Source organism: Lynx canadensis, chromosome D3, assembly GCF_007474595.2.
Source record: "Lynx canadensis isolate LIC74 chromosome D3, mLynCan4.pri.v2, whole genome shotgun sequence".
Lineage (NCBI taxonomy): Eukaryota > Metazoa > Chordata > Mammalia > Carnivora > Felidae > Lynx > Lynx canadensis.
The window spans coordinates 71,062,032-71,080,719 of NC_044314.2; the positions used below are offsets into that span (position 1 = coordinate 71,062,032).

Here is an 18,688-nt window from a genome sequence, read left to right on the forward strand (position 1 = left end):
GCTCTCCTAAATAAGTCAATTAAGGGTTCTCAATCTGGGGCTAAAAACATTCTAAAACACCTCAACATCTGTAAGGTGGTATGTTTTTCTGGGGACAAGATTTCATCTGATTCTCAAAGAAGTCAGTGACTCAAAAGATTAGGGGCTTTCTCACGCCACCCTTGCCCACCTGGAACTGTGGCCAGAAGTCTTCTCCCCCAGCATCTCACACCTCACAGATCTCTATGCCTCCACTCATAACCCTCTCCACCCCCCACCCCTCCCGAAGGCCCTTTCTCTGCACCTGACACCAGTTTTCTCCAGAATTGTTCAAACTTTTCCCTCCAGCTGAACTCCCTAAGCACTGCTTTATTCTGCCTCCGGGATGTCTTCTTCTGCCCCAGTAGCCAAACCAGGCTCTCACCTTCAAACCCACGCTGAAGCACTGGCCCCCTCCTCAGCCTCCTGTCACCACCCTCCCCACTGGCATGCTGCCAAATTAACCTTGATACCAGACAGCTCCTCCTTGCAGTTCCCATGGCCTCATGACAGTAAGAGCTCACAGTCATCAGGCACTTGTAATGAGCCAGGCACCATGCTAATCCTCACAACCATCCTATGAGGTAGGTGTATCACTAGTCTTTCCATCCTTCAGATGAGAAAACTGAGGCCGAGAGAGGCTAACTGACTTGGACAAAGTGACACAGCCAGGAACAGAGCTGGGGTGTGAATTGGGCAGAGCCTGCTTTCTGAGACACCAAGCGACACTGCTCCCCAAGTGCTAAAGACTGACATGGAGCCCTCCCTGAAGTGGCCCCAGCTTTCCCTTCCCCATTTCCTGCTGCTGTCCTCCCGGAATGCTCCGCTCTAACCAGACTGGCCTAATAACTGTTTCTCTAACTAATCATGCCTGTTTTTGCTCACTCACCCCATGCCCTCAGTCCACAGTAACATTATGAAGAGTCTTTCTCTGGGAAAGTCAAAGAAATGAACTGATGATCAGGGAACAATTAGATTTGAATGGGAATCAGAGGCTGTTCCAATGAAAAGGCTGGATGTGAAATTTCATATATATTATGCTCTGATATGGTCCTGAAAAATATAGAGAGACAAGACTGGAAGGAAATAATCACCAAATGATTATCTCTGGGAGCAGGAATTTGGTAATTGCTTTCTTGCTTTTTTACATTTTATATTCTCCCCAAATTTTCTAAATTAATATATATTATCTTTATTATTACCTTTATTATTAGGAGGAAGGAAGGAGGCAAGCCATTTCAAGGGATAACTTAGCTTTGTAATTGGGCATTTAGAGGACTATGTCCTATAATCTCAGAGGAGAGGCTGACAGTGGTGTCCTGGGTGAGCACCTCTTTGTGTCCAGCCCAATGCCATCAGCTGTGGTTCAAAGAGGAATCCACTGGCTGGAGCGCTTGGGTGGCTCAGTTGGTTAAGCGTCCGTCTCTTGGTTTCTGCTCAGGTCATGATCTCACGGTTCATGAGATCCAGCCCCACATTGGGCTCTGTGCTGACAGCATTAAAACAAATCAGAGAAGAATCCACTGGGGCATTGTTCCCTCTGTCACATCCTAACCAAAGCTTCAGTCTCTGATGGAACCTTCCAGCCCGCTGCTTTTTTTTTTTTAATGTTTACTTATATTTGACAGAGAGAAAGGAGAGAAAGCACATGTGTACACAAGCAGAGGAGGGGCAGAGAGAGGAGGACAGAAGATCCAAAGGGGGCTCTGCGCTGTCAGCAACAAGCCCAATGTGGGGCTTGAACTCACAAACCACGAGTCCATGACTTCAGTTGAAGTCGGACACTCAACCGACTAAGCCTCCCAGGCGCCTCTGGCCCACTGCCTCTTGACGGGATCCAACTGCTGAAGTCATTCCTTTCTCAACCCAAAAGAGTCCTCTCTGAACTCTGTCTCCATCTATTCTCAGCAACAATACAAATCATGACATTTTGGGGCAGCCCCATTATCCTTGAAGCAGGGAGGGACGAAGAGCAAGAGCTTGAGAGTCAGGCCTATGTGACATAAATCCCAGCTTGGCCACTTATTAGTCATGGCCTCTCAGGCAAGTCCCTTATTTTAACCTCCATTTCCTTGTCTGTAAATAATGGTGATTACAGTGTCACATCACAGGGCTGCCGTGAGGATCCATTAAGATCACTTAGGAGGAGCACTCAGCAGAGTGCTGGGCCCCCAGTGAGCACTCACATAGAGGTTAGCAATCACTGCTGTTCTACTCTCACCACCAAAGCAAACTTCCTCACTACTTCAGCTGTTTGGCATGTGGCCTAATACTAAGATCCTTAAGGGACCGTGCGATACAGTGTTGTCTCCACTCCCCCATGGCCACCTAGTCGCATCTTTCAGAGTTGACACACATATACCTGCAAGGTCGTACCCAAGCCCCATCCGCCACTACAGTTCTGAATCCCCCGGCGCTCATCTAGGTGCCACCTTTGGGATGTCTAGTTCGGCATGTGGGGGCCATCTCTGTGCAGCCCTCTAGGCCCTGTGCCTTACATACCTATCATCTTCTGGAGCAATGGCGAGTTGCCTTTTCCAAAGAGCACGCAGAGATCCAGGATCTTTGGGATGTCAAACAGGAAGTTATTGTAGAGGATTTCTCCAAATGCAGAGGGGGAAATGAAGTGATCCTAAGGAACAGTACAGAGAGGGAGGATGAGAGACTGTCTGAAAGCATATCTTTGTGAAGTAACAGCAAACTCACAAGAAACAACAGGGGACTGGCTCATAAATGAAAGCCCGTACACTCTGTGGACATATCTGGGCCTTATATATTGGCCTGGAGGTATAGCTATTCCTCATTTTAATGTAAAAAGAAGCAAAAATACACTATAAAAAGTTGGTTGACATTCATTCTAAAATATTTATGGGTTGCAGCACCTGGTTGGCTCAGTAGAGCATGTGACTCTTGATCTTGGGGTCATCAGTTTAAGCCCCACATTGGGCGTAGAGCTTACTTTAAACTAAAAATAAAATATTTACAGGTAAATTACCATGATGTTTGGAATTGCTTTAATATACTCAAGGAAAAGAAAATACTCCAATAAAAAAAAAAAAAGAAAATTAAGGGGAAGAAAGAAAATAAGATTGGCAAAATATTGATAATTATTAAAGCTGGTGATGGGTATGTAGGGTTCATTATGCTTTTGTATATATTTGAAAATTTCTATACTACAAAGTTAAAAAAAAAAAAGCAAGATCCTATTGTAAAAATAAATGTACACACACACACACACACACATCTAAAGGAAAAAAAATTCCCTGAAGGAATATGCACCTTAACGGTGGTTATTTTCAGGGAAAGGGATTTTCCTTTCTGTAATGTTTGAGTTGTTTAGAGACAGCATGATTTTTCAAATTGGAGGAATAAAAGTAAATGTTTTTAAAAAGCACATACAAGTGGGGGGCCTAGGTGGCTCAGTTGGTTAGGCGTCTGACTTTGGCTCAAGTCATGATCTCACGGTTTGTGAGTTCAAGCCCCACATTGGGCTCTGTGCTGACAGCCCAGAGCCTGGAGCTTGCTTCAGATTCTGTGTCTCCCTCTCTCTCTGTCCCTCCCCTGCTCGTACTCTGTCTCTCTCTGTCTCTCAACAATAAATGAATATTAAAAAAAAAAAAAAAAAAAGCACATACAAGTTCCTTTAACAAATCAGGATCAATGTTTTCAATCCTCTGAAGCATAAAAAAAGGCAGTTACATGTCAACTGGCAAAGGGGCCTCAGCTTCCATTGATGAAAATACTTGATGTAATACAGACCCAGTGAATTTGCGGATAAGATGGGTGGCACAGATTTCTTCCCCAATGGTAGGAATAAAGGCGGAGGGGAGACAAAGAGGAAACGTGATACTTCCAGAGCCTTCCTTCCCAGGGGCGGGAGAGTCTGGCACAGAGGTGTCAGGTGGCAGGTAGCACCCCATCACGGGATCAGGGGCTTACTTTGGATTCCTTATGAGTGGACATGCGGAGAAAGGTGAGGAAAACACTTCGATGGAGCCGTTTCTGCATGTCAACAACCTCAGGGGCCGGGGCCACCCACTCGTCGAACTTTCGGGGGACATAGCGCAGATAGGAGTCCAGGCACTTCTGCAGGGTTTCATCGAAGATAACCTATGCCAGACAACAGATCAGAGCAAGGATTTGTCACTGAGGCCCAAGGGCTTGTGGGTGGACTGTGCAGGGGCTCGTGGCCTACCAGCCCTGGCCTAAGGCAAACACTCCAACCCCAAGGGACTAAGGAGGTATGAATGAGCCGAGGGCTAAACACAAGTTTCTAAAAATGACACGTTGGAAGGCGTTGTGTAAACATCATTAAGATCGTGATACAAGACAGAACAATCCAAACCACAATTTGCTGTTAAGGATCCAGTGTAAGAAGTAGAGAGAAAAGCATCTCCTAGGGGGAGAAAAACAACAACAGCAACCAACCAACGGCATGTCATGTGCTTTGTCTTAGTGTTAATTTTGATAGAATGTTACCTGGCACCAGAATTTATCGTGAGGCAAGGCCAGGAGCCAGTCGAGGTCATTGGCTACGAAGGTGGCGCGTTCCAGGTACTCCTCCACTAGGGCGGGAATGTTGTCTTTAGGGGGCGGTTTGTATAACACAAAATACCGGTCTGCCTTCTGCTCGGGGTGCTACGGATCCAAAAACCACGTGTTAACGTGGCAGAGGTTAGTCAGCGAGGGCCCATTTGCCAACCCACAGCAATGACAACACTTGGCTGTTCCAACCGGTGACCCTCCAAGGAGTTTTTAAGCATAAAGAACCAAGTGTCTCTAACAAAGGGGGCTTGGTTGCATCCAGGGAACACTAGGCAGGCATTCAAAACCATGTGTTTTGGAGGATATTTAATGACACGGGGAAAGGTCAAGGGAAGAGAAAGCAGGATATGAACCTATTTAATATAACCAGTTTGGGGATTTTTAAAGAAATATATATATTTACACAGGTTAAAAAAAGTGGCGGTGGAGTGGGGGAGTAACAACCCAAAGCTAATAGTGATTACCTTTGGTGGGGGGTAATTAGGACTTGAATATATTTTCCAATTTAAAAAACATACACGTGTATTACTTTTTAAGTTATTTTGTAATTACATGAGGGAGACACATATTTTCTTTCAAAAGTTACAACCCTGTCGAGAAGGAGAGTCTCCTGGGACGATACTCCCCGTGTCGCCGTGTCCTCCCAGGGGTGACCACTCACCATCCAGTAAGTGTCCCTGCAGACCTTTTCTAGGCTTTTAGGGGAAAATATACTCATAGAAGGTATTTCAGATCTGTTTTCATCTTTCTTACATAAACAGAATCATACTGTATATATCATGCTGTATCCTTCTTAGAATCAGAGACAAAAAAAAAAAAAAAACAACCTCGGGAATTTTTTTTCTTTTAAAGATGCTAATCCAGGAACACGGCAGGTCTCAGCTTAGAATTCATAAGTTCTTTCTTCCAACCCTTACCTTGCCATGAACAAACCTTACTTTGTTCACCTTAAAGAGATGAGCTCAGTTTTCTCCCCTGACTACATAAGGGCTGCTTTCTCCAGGGGAAGTGGTAATAGGAGGAAGGCCGGGCAACATCTCAGTGTTTATCAACCACAATCCACCCATTTCCAGGTCTGTCAGTCCAGGGGGACAGGAAAATCATGACTGATTGGTCAGTTTTCTCAAGAACCCCCTATGTCTCCCTACTGCCTGATGCAAGTCTTCAAACTGTGGTGTCTCTGAATCACACAAGGATTCCTTGGGGGCCAGCTATGAGAGGAGCCTTCAGAATCCCTCCCACTGAAATCAGAATTTAAGGGACGCCTGAGTGACTCAGTTGGTTAAGTGTCCAACTTCGGCTCAGGTCACAATCTCATAGTTCATGGGTCTGTGAGTTCGAGCCCTGCTTTGGGCTCTCTGCTGTCAGCACAGAGCCTGCTTTGGATCTTCTGTCCCCCTCTCTCTCTGCCCTCTCCTGCTTGTTCTCTATTTCTCTCTCAAGATAAATAAAAACTTAAAAAAAAAAAAAAAAAAGAAATCAGGATTTATACAGTGGGCTTCCAGGTACAAATTTGTTGAAAAAGGAAATCCTGCTGACTGAAACAAGTTCAAAACAACTCTCTAGGATCTAAATTCATCTCCTTGATTTCCAAGCTCTTCCCCTCCTCTATCTGTTGTCATTTCCCCTCTTAGGTCACTTTTTAGGTAGGGCTACTCATCACCCCCTACTCCTCTGACAGATGTGTGGTGCGCACACACCCTGAAATTCTACCTTCCTTGCGATCCTACATTTACTGGCACACTGTTGTGTGTCATGTGCATGTTCATGTACATCAAGAAAACATCCACGTGCTCACAGAGCCTATGCTCCAGAGGGGCAGATGCACATCTAAGCCATCAAGGGAGCACAAAACAGAGGAAGTGACAACTCAACCCTGGCAAAGATACCGTGGGAGTGCAAAAGGTACCTAGAGATACCTACAGGACAGGGGACAACTGTACCTAGAGGACAAGGGACAACTTCCCAGAGCAGGCAGCATCTAAGCTGGGCCTCTGAAATTGAGAAAGATTTTTAGATGAGAAAAATGGTATTTTATGGAGGGATAAAAATGGGCCATGAAATAAAAGGGAACTAGAATGCACTGGGTGGTGGGAAATAGATTTGGAGGAAGAGAACACTGGAATGGTGCTAATAAAAGCCAACACCTGGGGTACCTGGGTGGCATCTGACTTCGACTCAGGTCATGATCTCAGGGTTTGTGAGTCTGAGCCCCACATTGGGCTCTATGTTGACAATGTGGAGCCTGCCTGGTATTCTCTCTCCCTCTCTCTGCCCTTCCCCAACTTGCACACATGCATAATCCCTCTCTCTCTCAAAATAAATTAATTAAAAAAAAACATAAAAAAAAAAAGCCACCACTTAACAAGGACCTGCCCAATGCTGGGCTACTGAGTAGGTATGTCCCACAGCCTATTTCTTTTTTATCTACAACTACTTAAAAGGGAAATAGTATTCTCCCCATTGTACAGAGGAGGAAACAAAGAATCAGTAAGGTTCAGGAATTCTGCTAAGGTCACAGGGCTAAGGAGGCAACTGAGACAGGATCTGAAGCAAAGCTTATGCTGCTGATGGACTGAATGACCTACAGTACCCACGTGCCATCCTGGTCTCCCTCTTTATTCTTCTGAGCCCAGCTCTGACCTCATCTCCCCAACCCCCACCCCTATCTAGGTTAGGGATTCACCTGGGATCCCCTAACATCTGCCCTCTATGCTTCCCCAACCACAGCATCTGCTGAACTGTATCAAAAGTACTTCCAGATCAGTGGTTACTACAGATGGGGAGAGAAGAAAGAATGGATCACAGAAGGGCACAAAGAAACTTTTGCGAGTGGTAGAAATGTTCATTATCTTGATTACAATGATAGTTTTGTAGGTATATACTAGTGTCAACACCAACCAAATTGTATACTTTAAATTATGTGCAGCTTAGGGATGCCTCGGTGGCTCAGTTGGTTAAGTTTCCGACTTCAGCTCAGGTCCTGCTCTCACGGCTTGTGGGTTTGAGCTCCGTGTCGGGCTCTGTGGTAACAGCTCAGAGCCTGGAACCTGCTTCAGATTCTGTGTTTCCCTCTTTCTCTGCCCCTCCTCCGCTTACGCTCTCTCTCTCTCAAAAATAAATAAACATTAAATATGTGCAGTTTAGTGTCCTTCAATGACACCCTAATAAGGTTACGTAAAAAGGGAGGGCCTGCCTTCTCTGTCTCCCCCACTAACCTGTAGGTCACCAGAAGCCATCTGGGCTTTGCTCACCACAGCATTCCCAGTCCCTAGAATAGTGTCTGGCATTGAGCCAACTCTCCGTATATTATTTACTGGCTGGCTGAAGAATGAAGGTGTGTAATGAAGGACCAGATCCCACCAAGTTCTTGAAGGACCTTGAATGCCAAATTCAAGAGTGGGGACTTTATTCTGTAGGTAACAGGAGCCACAGGAGATTTCAGGGCAGAGAGCAGCAGGCTCCAGCTGTATCTTCCACCCTTCAAGCCTGGCTCAGGTCCCACTTGCTCTGTGAAGCTTTCTGGACATTCCCTGCCCATCAAACTTCTGTTCTGCTTATCTTGATAAGAAACTATTTTATACATCTCTCCAAATGTTCCCCTACGTGAGTCCTGTCTTCCTCAAGGGGCTCATTCACTCATTTGGGCCCAAGACTTTATTTCTTTTGGATTTTCTTTTTTTTTTTTTTAATTTTTTTTTTCAACGTTTATTTATTTTTGGGACAGAGAGAGACAGAGCATGAACGGGGGAGGGGCAGAGAGAGAGGGAGACACAGAATCGGAAACAGGCTCCAGGCTCTGAGCAGTCAGCACAGAGCCCGACGCGGGGCTCGAACTCACGGACCGCGAGATCGTGACCTGGCTGAAGTCGGACGCTTAACCGACTGCGCCACCCAGGCGCCCCTCTTTTGGATTTTCAAGAGCTCCAAGTGTGTGCTGTGTGCACAGTTAGCTACTCAATAAACATTAGCTCCACCCATCACCCTGCAAAGGCAGCGTGGTGGCTACCCCTTGGCTAGAGATCTCCTTGTCCTAAGTTGGGACTAAAGAGACAAATATACAGGGACGCCTGGCTGGCTCAGTCAGTTAAGCGTCCAACTCTTGGTTTCGACTCAGGTGATGATCTCACAGTTTGTGGGATCGAGCCTTGGGGTGGGCTCTGCGCTGATGACACACAGCCTGCTTAGGATTCTCTCTCTCCCTCTCTTTCTGCCTCTCCCCCACTTGTGCTCTCGCTCTCTCTCAAAATAAATAAATACACTTAAAAAAAAAAGAGAGACAAATACACAGTGGGTAAATATCCTTCAGCATGGTCAATAAGACCACTCCTTGATCAGGCAGCTGTCTCCCCTCAGCTCATCCTTCTTCCCACCCTACTTCCCACTCGAAGCTTCTGCCACTTGTCACTGTTGTCATCATCACCATTATTGAGTGCTTACTATGTTCTGGTCACATGGCCAAGTATGTGTGAGATTTAACACAAAGCTTGTGCGCCTTAACTCAATGATACTGCTTACATCCGAGTCACTGGTGGTTGGTGTAGGAGTCAGGCTCTCTCAAGACTCCGGGACAGTAAGTATACTTGGGTCCTCCTGCCGGGTTCATCCTTCTCCCACTGCTCTGCCCAGCTAGTGCTTATTCCCCCTTCAATACCTGGTTCAGGATCCCCTTCTTTCAGGAAGCCTTCCCTAGCTGTGCATGCCCCCCCAGCACCACTCCCAAGACCTCCCTGCCCTACGGTCCTTCAGTCTGGATCAGTGGCTTGGGCTCTGCACGCACATAGCCACCTGGACTTCTATCACAACCCTGATCATACTATAGAGAAACTACTGGACTCCTTTGCTCTTAGTCCACACACCCCTCAAGGCCAGGAACCATGTCTATTTTCTCTGTAGCTCCAGCATCTGGCACAAAGCCTGTCTGGAGTTCTTGACTCATTTACTGAATGTTTCCTGAGAGAAATGCACCTGGCACTGGGAAACCAGAATGAAGGGAAGGGACCAGGTCCCTGTTCTCATGGAGCCCACAGCCTAGCAACCCAGGTATTAAGTACATGGGGAAGGACTGAGATGGAAAATCAGAGTCAACTACTTAAGGAGTCAGTCTCCACCAGCTCAACAGAACTCTGTGTGTGTGTGTGTGTGTGTGTGTGTGTGTGTGTGTGTGTGTGTGTGTTTAATGTTTCCTTAAATTTATTATTAAGAGAGAGAGAGCGTGCACGCGTGCACAAGCGGGGAAGTGCAGAGAGGAAGACTGAGAATCTCAAGCAGCTCCGCGTTGTCAGCATAGAGCCCAATATGGGGCTCAAACTCACAAACCATGAGATCATGACCTGAGCCGAAATCAAGAGTCGGACACTTAACCAACTGAGCCACCCAAGTGCCCCAGAACTTTCTGTGTTAATGGAACTGTTCTATTCCTGTGCTAACAAATACAGTAGGCATTTACCACATGGGCTATTTTAATTTAAATTAACTAAAATTAAATAAAAAATGCAGTTCTTCAAATTATCCACATTTCAAGTGTGCAATCCCTATATGTGGCGAATGACTATTGCACTGTGGCTACCATACTAGGCAGAACAGTTCCAGATTTTCTGATAAACACCCTCCTCACATAAAAAGGTTATGAAAACAAACCCACAGGCTTTATAGCAGAAAGTTTAAGGGTATGAGAGTCAGTCTAGCTGGGCTCCCATCCTGGCGCCCCTAACATCCTAGTTCTGTGACCCTGAACTTTCAGTTTCCTCATCTGTAAAATGGGGACAATCAAAATACCTACTCACAGGGCCATGGTACAGCTTAAACGAGATAATCCAAGTGAAGTGTTTAGAAAGATTTGGCCCAGAGAAAGTGCTCTACAAATGTTAAGTCATATTACTAAAGAGTAGTTAGGAAATAATAAGAAGCCATCCGGAAAGCAGGAAATAAAATACCAAGCTCTTGTTTCCCACGACTTTACTCAAACCCCCCTAGAAAATACTTCCTCAATACTTGAGCTTGTTCAAGGAAGCTCACATTCTTGGGAAAACAGTAAGTGGGTACGGGGACTCTAGTCCCCACGTCTGTCTCCTTCAGCAGCCTGGCACCTCTCCACAGCCCATATCTCACTCTGCAGCTCACAGCCTCCTTATTTTTCAGTCTCCCAAGCCCTGCAGAGTTGGTATGTGGCAGGTGGCGCTTAGCCCATTGCAATAAAAGACAGCCTGACCTCTGAAACTGGTGTTCCCCCTGAAGTGTGGATAATAGGTGAGACAGCTCTGAAAAAGGCCTACCTGAAACCTGAACACTTCCCGCAGGGTCAAATCCCCAAACCAGACTTTGGGCTAGATCTTTTTTCTAGGCCAGCTCAGGTTGAGTCAGAACTGCCATCAGACTCTGATTCAAAATGAAATGCTTTGGAGGAAAGGTGTGGGGTGGCAACATGGAAAATACTACTCAAATTCAAGCTGCTGCTCAGAAAGGAAACTTCTGTACCGGGTCTGGACGGATCTAGTAGTGTCCCAGCTACTGAATTACTATTGACTGTGGCCCTCGGGTCATTCTTGGAACAGATAAAGGAGGAATTTGCTTTTTACTTCTGAAATTGCAAGAATGATAATATCAGGCTGAACAGCCTCAAGGTACCGGCTCACCAGCGCTGGTGAAGTCCTCAGTTTTCCTGTCTTCAGGTCCGTGTGGGTGATCTGGAGTTGGTCCAAGGGCAGAGATGGCATTGTGCTGTGTGACCCTCCTGTAAGGAATATGGATGGGAAGAAGAGAGCAGACACATAGGCTCCTGGTGGAAGGAGCCTGCTCTGGAACTGATCTCAGAGCCAGGAGAGAGGCTTCACCCTCTGGCCTCAGGAGGCTCCTGACTTAGTCCCTGAAGACCCAGTTCCTGTACCTACTAATTCAGACAGAGGTGACTTTTCTGCCTAATGCTGGAGTTCTCAACTGAGGAGGAAAACACTCCCCAAGTGACTTCTGATATATTCCCACTGACTTTGTGTTGTATCGGCTAAAAGTACCTTATTTTGGGGGGCACCCGGGTGGCTCAGTTGGATAAGTGTCCGACTTCGGCTCAGGTCATAGATCTCACAGTTCGTGGGTTCAAGCCCCTCATAGGGCTCTGTGCTGACAGCTCAGAGCCTGGAACCTGCTTCAGATTCTGTGTCTCCCTCTCTCTCTGCCCCTCCCCTGCTCATGCTCTGTCTCTTCTCAAAAATGAATAAACGTGAAAAAAAAAAAGTACATAGATTATTTTCATTATAGCTCCAACTCTGTGGTCCCTCTGAGCTCTGTGAAGACAGTGCCTGGGCTCTCCTTCTCTTGCTATCTTTTCTGTGACAGGCCTGATACAGAGTTGGTCTCATCAAATGTTTGACTCGTCAAATGAGTGACTGAATATGAGGACACTTTTCTTAAGAATTCTAACCAGATTGGCAGTCTTTTGAGGGAATGGAGTCATGAGCCTTTCCTCACTCACTTATAGAGAGTTTTAATATTTTACAACCTCCTTAGGCTTCAAGGAAAAAGGACATGGATGAACAGAAGGACCAGAGAGAACAACAGAATTCACAGAAACCTGCCAGTGTAAGCTCTTTTCTGCAGAGGCCCAAACCCACCTCAGAGTCAGTGAGTGGCAGACATCATGTCTCTTGTCTTCCCATCCAATGTTCTGTCCATAATTCTACTTGGCCTGACCCACAGAAGGGACATGCATATTGGCTGAATCATGGAATGGAAGTGAATCGGGCCCCTAATTCACTAATGGAAGACATGCCATAAAAGGCCAGCACAGTCTCAATGACAACATAAAGCCATATTGAGCCTGGGATGAGGAAACCATCTGTCACCTCCTGAGAACCTCACAGATGAGGTGAGGGGCTCAGTCAGCTATGAGTTACAGGAAGGCCCGTATCTCAGATATCAGGCCAGGCCCTGGTGTTATGAAGACAGACTGATAATGCAGGGTCTCTGCCCCACAGGAGCTTACAGTCCAATAATTACAATGATAATGGCAGCAGCAGCAGCAGCAGCAGCAACATGCTTATCATATGCTGGTGCTTTTCCTAGGCCTTTTCTCAGCATTAACATGCTTGGCATATATTAATGCTCATGACAACTCTAAGGTTGAGTCTATTTTTATCCCCATTTCATCAATGTGGAAACAGAGGCTCAGAGAAGATGAGAAACTTTCCCTAGGACTCAGTAGTTGGTGAAGCTGGCTGGCTCTTAACCATTAGCTATACTGAGTCTAGTGATAGTGTAGCTGAACTTGGGTGTTGCTGTCAGGAAAGCATTTCTAGGGAGCCTAAAGGATCAGGAGAGCCTGAATTGAGTCTTGATAGTGGCGATTAGCCAGGAAGAAGGGTGCTCCAGGCAGAGGATACAGCAAGAGCAAAGGTAAGAAGGTAGGAAGCAGCTTGGTACATAAAGGATCTTAGTTCATGGGCTGTTTTAAAGACTGTGAAGATACCCATTATAAAAGGATGTAAAAGAGAGAGGACCACTCTGTCTAGTCCTCAAGGCTTATTCCAGGTCTAGAATCTCAGTGGGTCAGACATGTCGTCCCTGCACACATGAGGTGGCCTCAAAATAATCACAAGGTGAAGTAATGAAAGGGGCTTGGGTAAGTTTTCACCTTTCAGCTTTGCAAAACATTGATAATGTACACATGTTGTACGTACATTATTTTTTTTTAATTTTTAATGTTTATTTATTTTTGAGAGAGAGAGAGAGAGAGAGACAGAGTATGAGTGGGAGAGGGGCAGAGAGAGAGAGAGGGAGACACAGAATCAGAAGCAGGATCTAGGCTCTGAGCTGTCTGCATACAGCCTGATGTGGGGCTCGAACTCACGAACCATGAGATCAGGACCTGAGCCGAAGTTGGACGTTTAACTGACTGAGCCACCCAGGCACCTGCACATACATCATTTTTAATCAAGTTACTATCTTACTAGCCTCTCACAACAACCCAGTTAAGCACAACAAGGATTATTATGCTCAGATGTCCAAAGAGGGACTTCGATTTGCTCAAGGCAGATACATTAGTGGCCAAGTTGAAACTAAAGCCCAGACCTTCTGCTTTAGCACCTGGGTCTCCTGTGCTGAACATACTAAAAATATTTATTTCCTAACCCCCTAGTGATGCTGGGAGGGCAGCTGGGAACACCAGGGGTCTGCTCACCAGTGCAGAATCTAAATGACTCACAGGCCCTGTTCTTTCCATATTCACATTCCAAAGACGGTTGTGGGAGTGTCCAATGTAGGGACCTAGGTTGGGGAAAGAGCCATAGTAGGTGGTGGCTCTTTGTCCTTTAAATTCTAAGCCACAGAGACCAGGCCTAGATGGGTAGAGACAGCTACCTGATTTCAGAAGAAATCCACTCGTACAAGCCAGTGCCTATAAAGGTGGTTCAGACCCAGGCTGCTGTGGTGGTTAAAAGAGAGCTTTATAGTTCTGCAGCCTGGGTTCATATCCTGGCTCCACCTTTTCCTACCCATGTTTGAGACCTTGAGACAGTTCCTTAAACTCTCTAAGCCTTGATTTCCTCACCTGTAAAATTGAGATGTGAGAAGAATCGATGGTAAGTGTTCAACACAGTACTTGGCACATAATAAGCACTCAATAAGGTTTGCTTGTGATTACAAGTCCCAACCATAGGCAGAACACTTGGGACTTCCTCATTTACTCACCAAACACTGACTGAATACATTCTGGGTCCTAGGCATATAAATGATTATTTAGTGTGATCAGAGCTGTAATAGGAAATATCCAAAACAAGCACAGCAGAGAAAGGGAAGATGACCCATAACTGGTTGTTGAAAGATAGGAAGGAAAGATGGGAAGGAAGAACATTCCAAGCAAAGAGCAAGTGTGAACAAAGACTCAGAACCAGTGGCTTTGAAGGAAGAGGGAAACATTTGGCATGGCTGAAAACACAAGGTCAGGAAGGGGATGACAGAAGTAGAGATGAGGTTGGAAAGGAAAGGTGAAGACATTTTACAAAGAGCCTCCAGGGCTCCCGGGTGGCTCAGTTGGTTAAGCCTTCGACTCTTGATTTCAGCTCAGGTCACGATCTCACAGTTCATGAGATGAAGCCCCAAGTCAAGCTCTGTGCTGACAGCGCAGAGCCTGCTTGGGATTGTCTTTCCTTCTTTCTCTACCCCTCCCCTGATTGTGCTCGTTCTCTCTCTCTCTCTCCCTTTCTCTCTCTCTCTCTCTCTCAAAAAAGAGAGCCTCCAATGCTATGCTAAAGATTTTGGTCTTTCATCTGAAGGCAGTGAGGAGTCATTTAAGTAGAGAAGAGATATAATCAGAAAGAAAAGACAATAACCTGGTGGCAGAGAGACTGCCTATGAACCCTTGGAGAGCAAAGACCATATTAATGATTAATGATTAGTCATTTGTGATCACCTACTATGTGCCAAGCATTGAAGCCTGGCAAATACCAAGGTGGACAAATAATAGACTTGGTCCTGCCCTTCATAGACCTTACAGTCTTTATGGGAAAGACATATGAATTGAATAGCCATACAAACTAGTTATACCATGATGTATGCTATGTAGGTCAGGCCCCTGGGGCTGTGACAGCATTTAACAGAGAGAACAGTTGAGGGAGGGAGCATGTCAAGGAAGATTTGAGTTTCATCTAAAGTATGGGTAGAAATTAACTAGGCAAAGACTAGACTGTAAGTTCCAAAAAGGCTCTAAGTTCCATCTGTGCCCGCTAGTGCATCCTTCATGCCAAGCAGGGCAGCAGAAGCCAAAACTTAGAAAAAGGCTTTCTATAGAAGGTGAGCTTGGTGCAAGCACCAACTACAATAAGGCCTGTGAGCATTGCCAGGGCTACTGCTGCCTCAGTTTCTCTGTCTGTCATCACCCTTCTGGTCTCAATTCAATATTACTTTCCTCAGAGATGTTCGCAGACAACCTGACCTAAAGTATTCACTCCGCAGTTACTGGCATGTCTTTCATTATCTTGTGCCTTTATTTGTCGCTGTCTCCTGCCACTTGTTTGTCTTGCTGTTTGTATCCCCAGCGCCTAGATCTGTGCAGGAGGCGCTAGACATGTATTTGTTAACGAATGAATGAACTCTAAGGAAACTGAAACCCAGAGTGAGAGTAGGAGGCCTGTGACTCGTCCAAGGTCACTCTGGGGCTGAGCCTCGAACCCGAGACTCACGGCTCTGGCGGCCTGGCCTCAGGGGCGACTCACGGCCCCTGGGGCAGCGTCAGTCTCGGCCCCGCCAGGCAGACGGAGAGGCCCGCGGCCGCCGGGGGCATGGCCGCGACTCCTCCCAGACCGGATGCCCCCTATTCGGCAGGGCCCAGCCACGCACTCACCTCGGCGGCTCCACTACCGGCGCTGTGCCGCCCCCGCCGCCGCCGCCTCCGCCGCCGTCCACGGTGACAGCTCCCAGTGCGCCGACACTTCCGGGGTCAAACGGCGATTCCGCAGGCGCAGACAGGAAGCCTCGGCCCCGCCCCCGCCCCCGGTGCTAACTGCCTTAGAGAAGTCGGACCCGTGGTCACGCCCCCAGCCTTAAGACTCCGCCCCCACAAGGAACAGGCCCGACTGTAACCACGCGCCCTGCCCCCTCTTCTCTCCCTAGAGGTTCAACCTGTTGGAAAGTATTGTACCTGGCTTTACAGAATCTCAGGTTTCCACCTCCCTCCTAACCTTCTCAGTCATTGTTTTACAAATTTAGTCCAAAAGAGTAGTTTTAACAAGTCAAAAGCATAAACATGGTGTTGAGCAGAAAAAAGCGAAGTGGTACAGACTCAAATTTTGTTGATAGGAACTTCTAGGACAGGCAAAACTAGTGAGTGGTGATGGGTTTAGGATGGTGGTTATCTCTGGGGCTCATGACTGGAAGGGGCCACAAGTGAGACTGGGGACATTCAGTAGATGTGTTCAATTTGGAAAAGTCATCAAATTGTACACCTATGAGTTGTGCACTTTCCTGTGTGTGTGCAATGCAAAAAGGTTTTTTGTTTTTGTTTTTGTTTCAAATCAGGAAGACTGCATAGAGCTATCTTAAAAGCAAAAGGCAAAATTTCCACAGAATGTCTTAGGTGGTATAGGGTTGGTGTTCTCAAACCTGGCTATGCATCAGAGTCATCATAGAAAGCTAGTTAAAAATACACAACCCAAGGGGCACCTGGGTGGCTCAGTCTGTTAAGTGACCAGCTTCGGATGAAGTCATGATGTCACGGTTCCTGAGTTGGAGCCCCAAATTGGGCTCTCTGTTGTCAGCACAGAGCCCACTTCAGATCTTCTGTACCCCTCTCTCTTTCTGCCCCTCCCCCGCTGGTTCTCTCTCTTTCTCAAAAATAAATAAATAAACTTAAAAAAAATTACACAACCTGGCCTTAATCTCAGTCCCTGGCACACAGTAAGGATTCAAAAACCACCATTATCATGAGAGTGTTATGGAATCCCCTAATGGAACACACAACCCAGCCCTGTGAGTCATGAAATATTATCCAGCACCCTCCTAGTGCCAGGCCCTGCTGTCTGCACTGGGGTTATAGGGAACAACAAGCCCAGTACCTGTCCCAAAGAAGCTTACAAGGTAGGGGGTGGCAAGAAAACCAAAAGCTGTAAGGATTTGTGATGAATTCAGGGTGCTAGGGAGGTAGGGAAGATGGGCTCTGAACCAGAAATGGGATGGGAGGGATTGGATACTATATTAGTTATGTATTGCTGCCTAACAAATTACTACCGACTTTGCAGCTTATAACAACACACATTTATGATCTCATATTTACCATGGGCCAGGAATCTGGACACAGCTTAGCTGGCTCCTCTGCATCAGGGTCTTCCACAAGGCTGCAAGGAAAGGGTCAGCCAGGGCTGGAGTCTCATCTGAAGGGTCAACTGTAGAAGGATCTCCTTCCAAGTTCATGTGGCTGTTGCCCAAATTCAGTTCCTTGGTCGTTGTACTGAAAGTCTCAGTTCCTAGCTGGATTTTGGCCAGAGGCTACCCCCAGTTTCTTAACACATGGGCTTCTCCAATGCAGCAGCCTGCTTCATCAAAGCATGTAAGCTAACAAGGCAATAGGGAGAATCTGCTAACAAGACAGAAGTCACAATCTCATGTATCTTAATCAGGAAAGTGGCACCGTAGCACCTTTGCCGTGTTCTATTTTTTAGAAGCAAGTCAAGGTCCTGCCCACACTGTGAGGAGGGAATTACATAGGGCATAAATACCAGGAGGTGGGAACCATTAGGGGTCACCTGAGAGTCTGCCTGTCACAGATGCTTAAAGGACACACATCAACTCCAGGTCTTCAGGAAGAGGAAGTGGAGGTGCTGCGAGGTAAAGCTTGGTTTATCCCATGTAGCAATGACTACATTTATCAGGCCTTTACTCCATCACAGGCACTGGACTAAGTATTATCTCTTGACTCTTTATATGAATTATGAGGGGTGTCTGACTGGCTTAGTTGGTAGAGCATGCAACTCTTGATCTTGGGGTTGTAAGTTTGAGCTCCATGTTGGGTGTAGAGATTACTTAAAAATAAAACCTTCACACACACACAAAAAGAATTGTAAGTGGTAGTAATTATTATTATCCCATTTTACAGAGAGGTTTAGAGACCAAACCAGGGTCACAGAGCTTATAAGTTGATGGGGTGGGGATTTGAACCCAGCTTTGTCTAGCTCCAGAGCTTGCCCTCATAACCTCCCTACCAAGGGCTGGCCTAAGTTCCGTGAAACAAGTTTGAGGGTCTCAAGTCCAGGAAAAATTCTGTGGCCAAATATTGCAAGCTGTGTCGAAACAATGGGTGCTTCCTTTAATTGCTGTCATTTTTCGGGCAAAGCTGATCATCTACTGATATGGATGTGTCACCAGCCTGACTCCAGGAACTCAGGAAATTTCTAGTAGAAGCTTTTACTTCACTGTCAATCTTAGCTTTTAAGAACTAAACTCCTAGAGGCTTCTGCCTAGCTTTCAACCTTACTTTTTAAAAATAAACTAGGGCGCCTGGGTGGCGCAGTCGGTTAAGCATCCGACTTCAGCCAGGTCACGATCTCGCGGTCCGTGAGTTCGAGCCCCGCGTCGGGCTCTGGGCTGATGGCTCAGAGCCTGGAGCCTGTTTCCGATTCTGTGTCTCCCTCTCTCTCTGCCC

At 46.4% G+C, this 18,688-nt stretch overlaps 1 protein-coding gene across 2 annotated transcripts in view; it reads right to left on the minus strand.

Moving 5' to 3' along the window:
• Nucleotides 1–15,980, minus strand: part of ASCC2 (activating signal cointegrator 1 complex subunit 2) — a 44,252-nt gene extending 28,272 nt beyond the window's left edge. Inside the window, exons 1-5 of one of the 2 annotated variants that reach the window (XM_030336020.1) lie at nt 15,896–15,980; nt 11,199–11,296; nt 4,498–4,656; nt 3,958–4,128; nt 2,521–2,650 (exon numbers count right to left, since the gene is read on the minus strand). In XM_030336020.1, coding sequence (XP_030191880.1) covers nt 2,521–2,650; nt 3,958–4,128; nt 4,498–4,656; nt 11,199–11,279 — 541 coding nt within the window. In that variant the 5' untranslated portion in view covers nt 11,280–11,296; nt 15,896–15,980. The remainder of the gene's footprint in view (nt 1–2,520; nt 2,651–3,957; nt 4,129–4,497; nt 4,657–11,198; nt 11,297–15,895) is intronic. The other variant, XM_030336021.1, reaches the window with a different exon arrangement.
• Nucleotides 15,981–18,688: the final 2,708 nt, after the last annotated feature.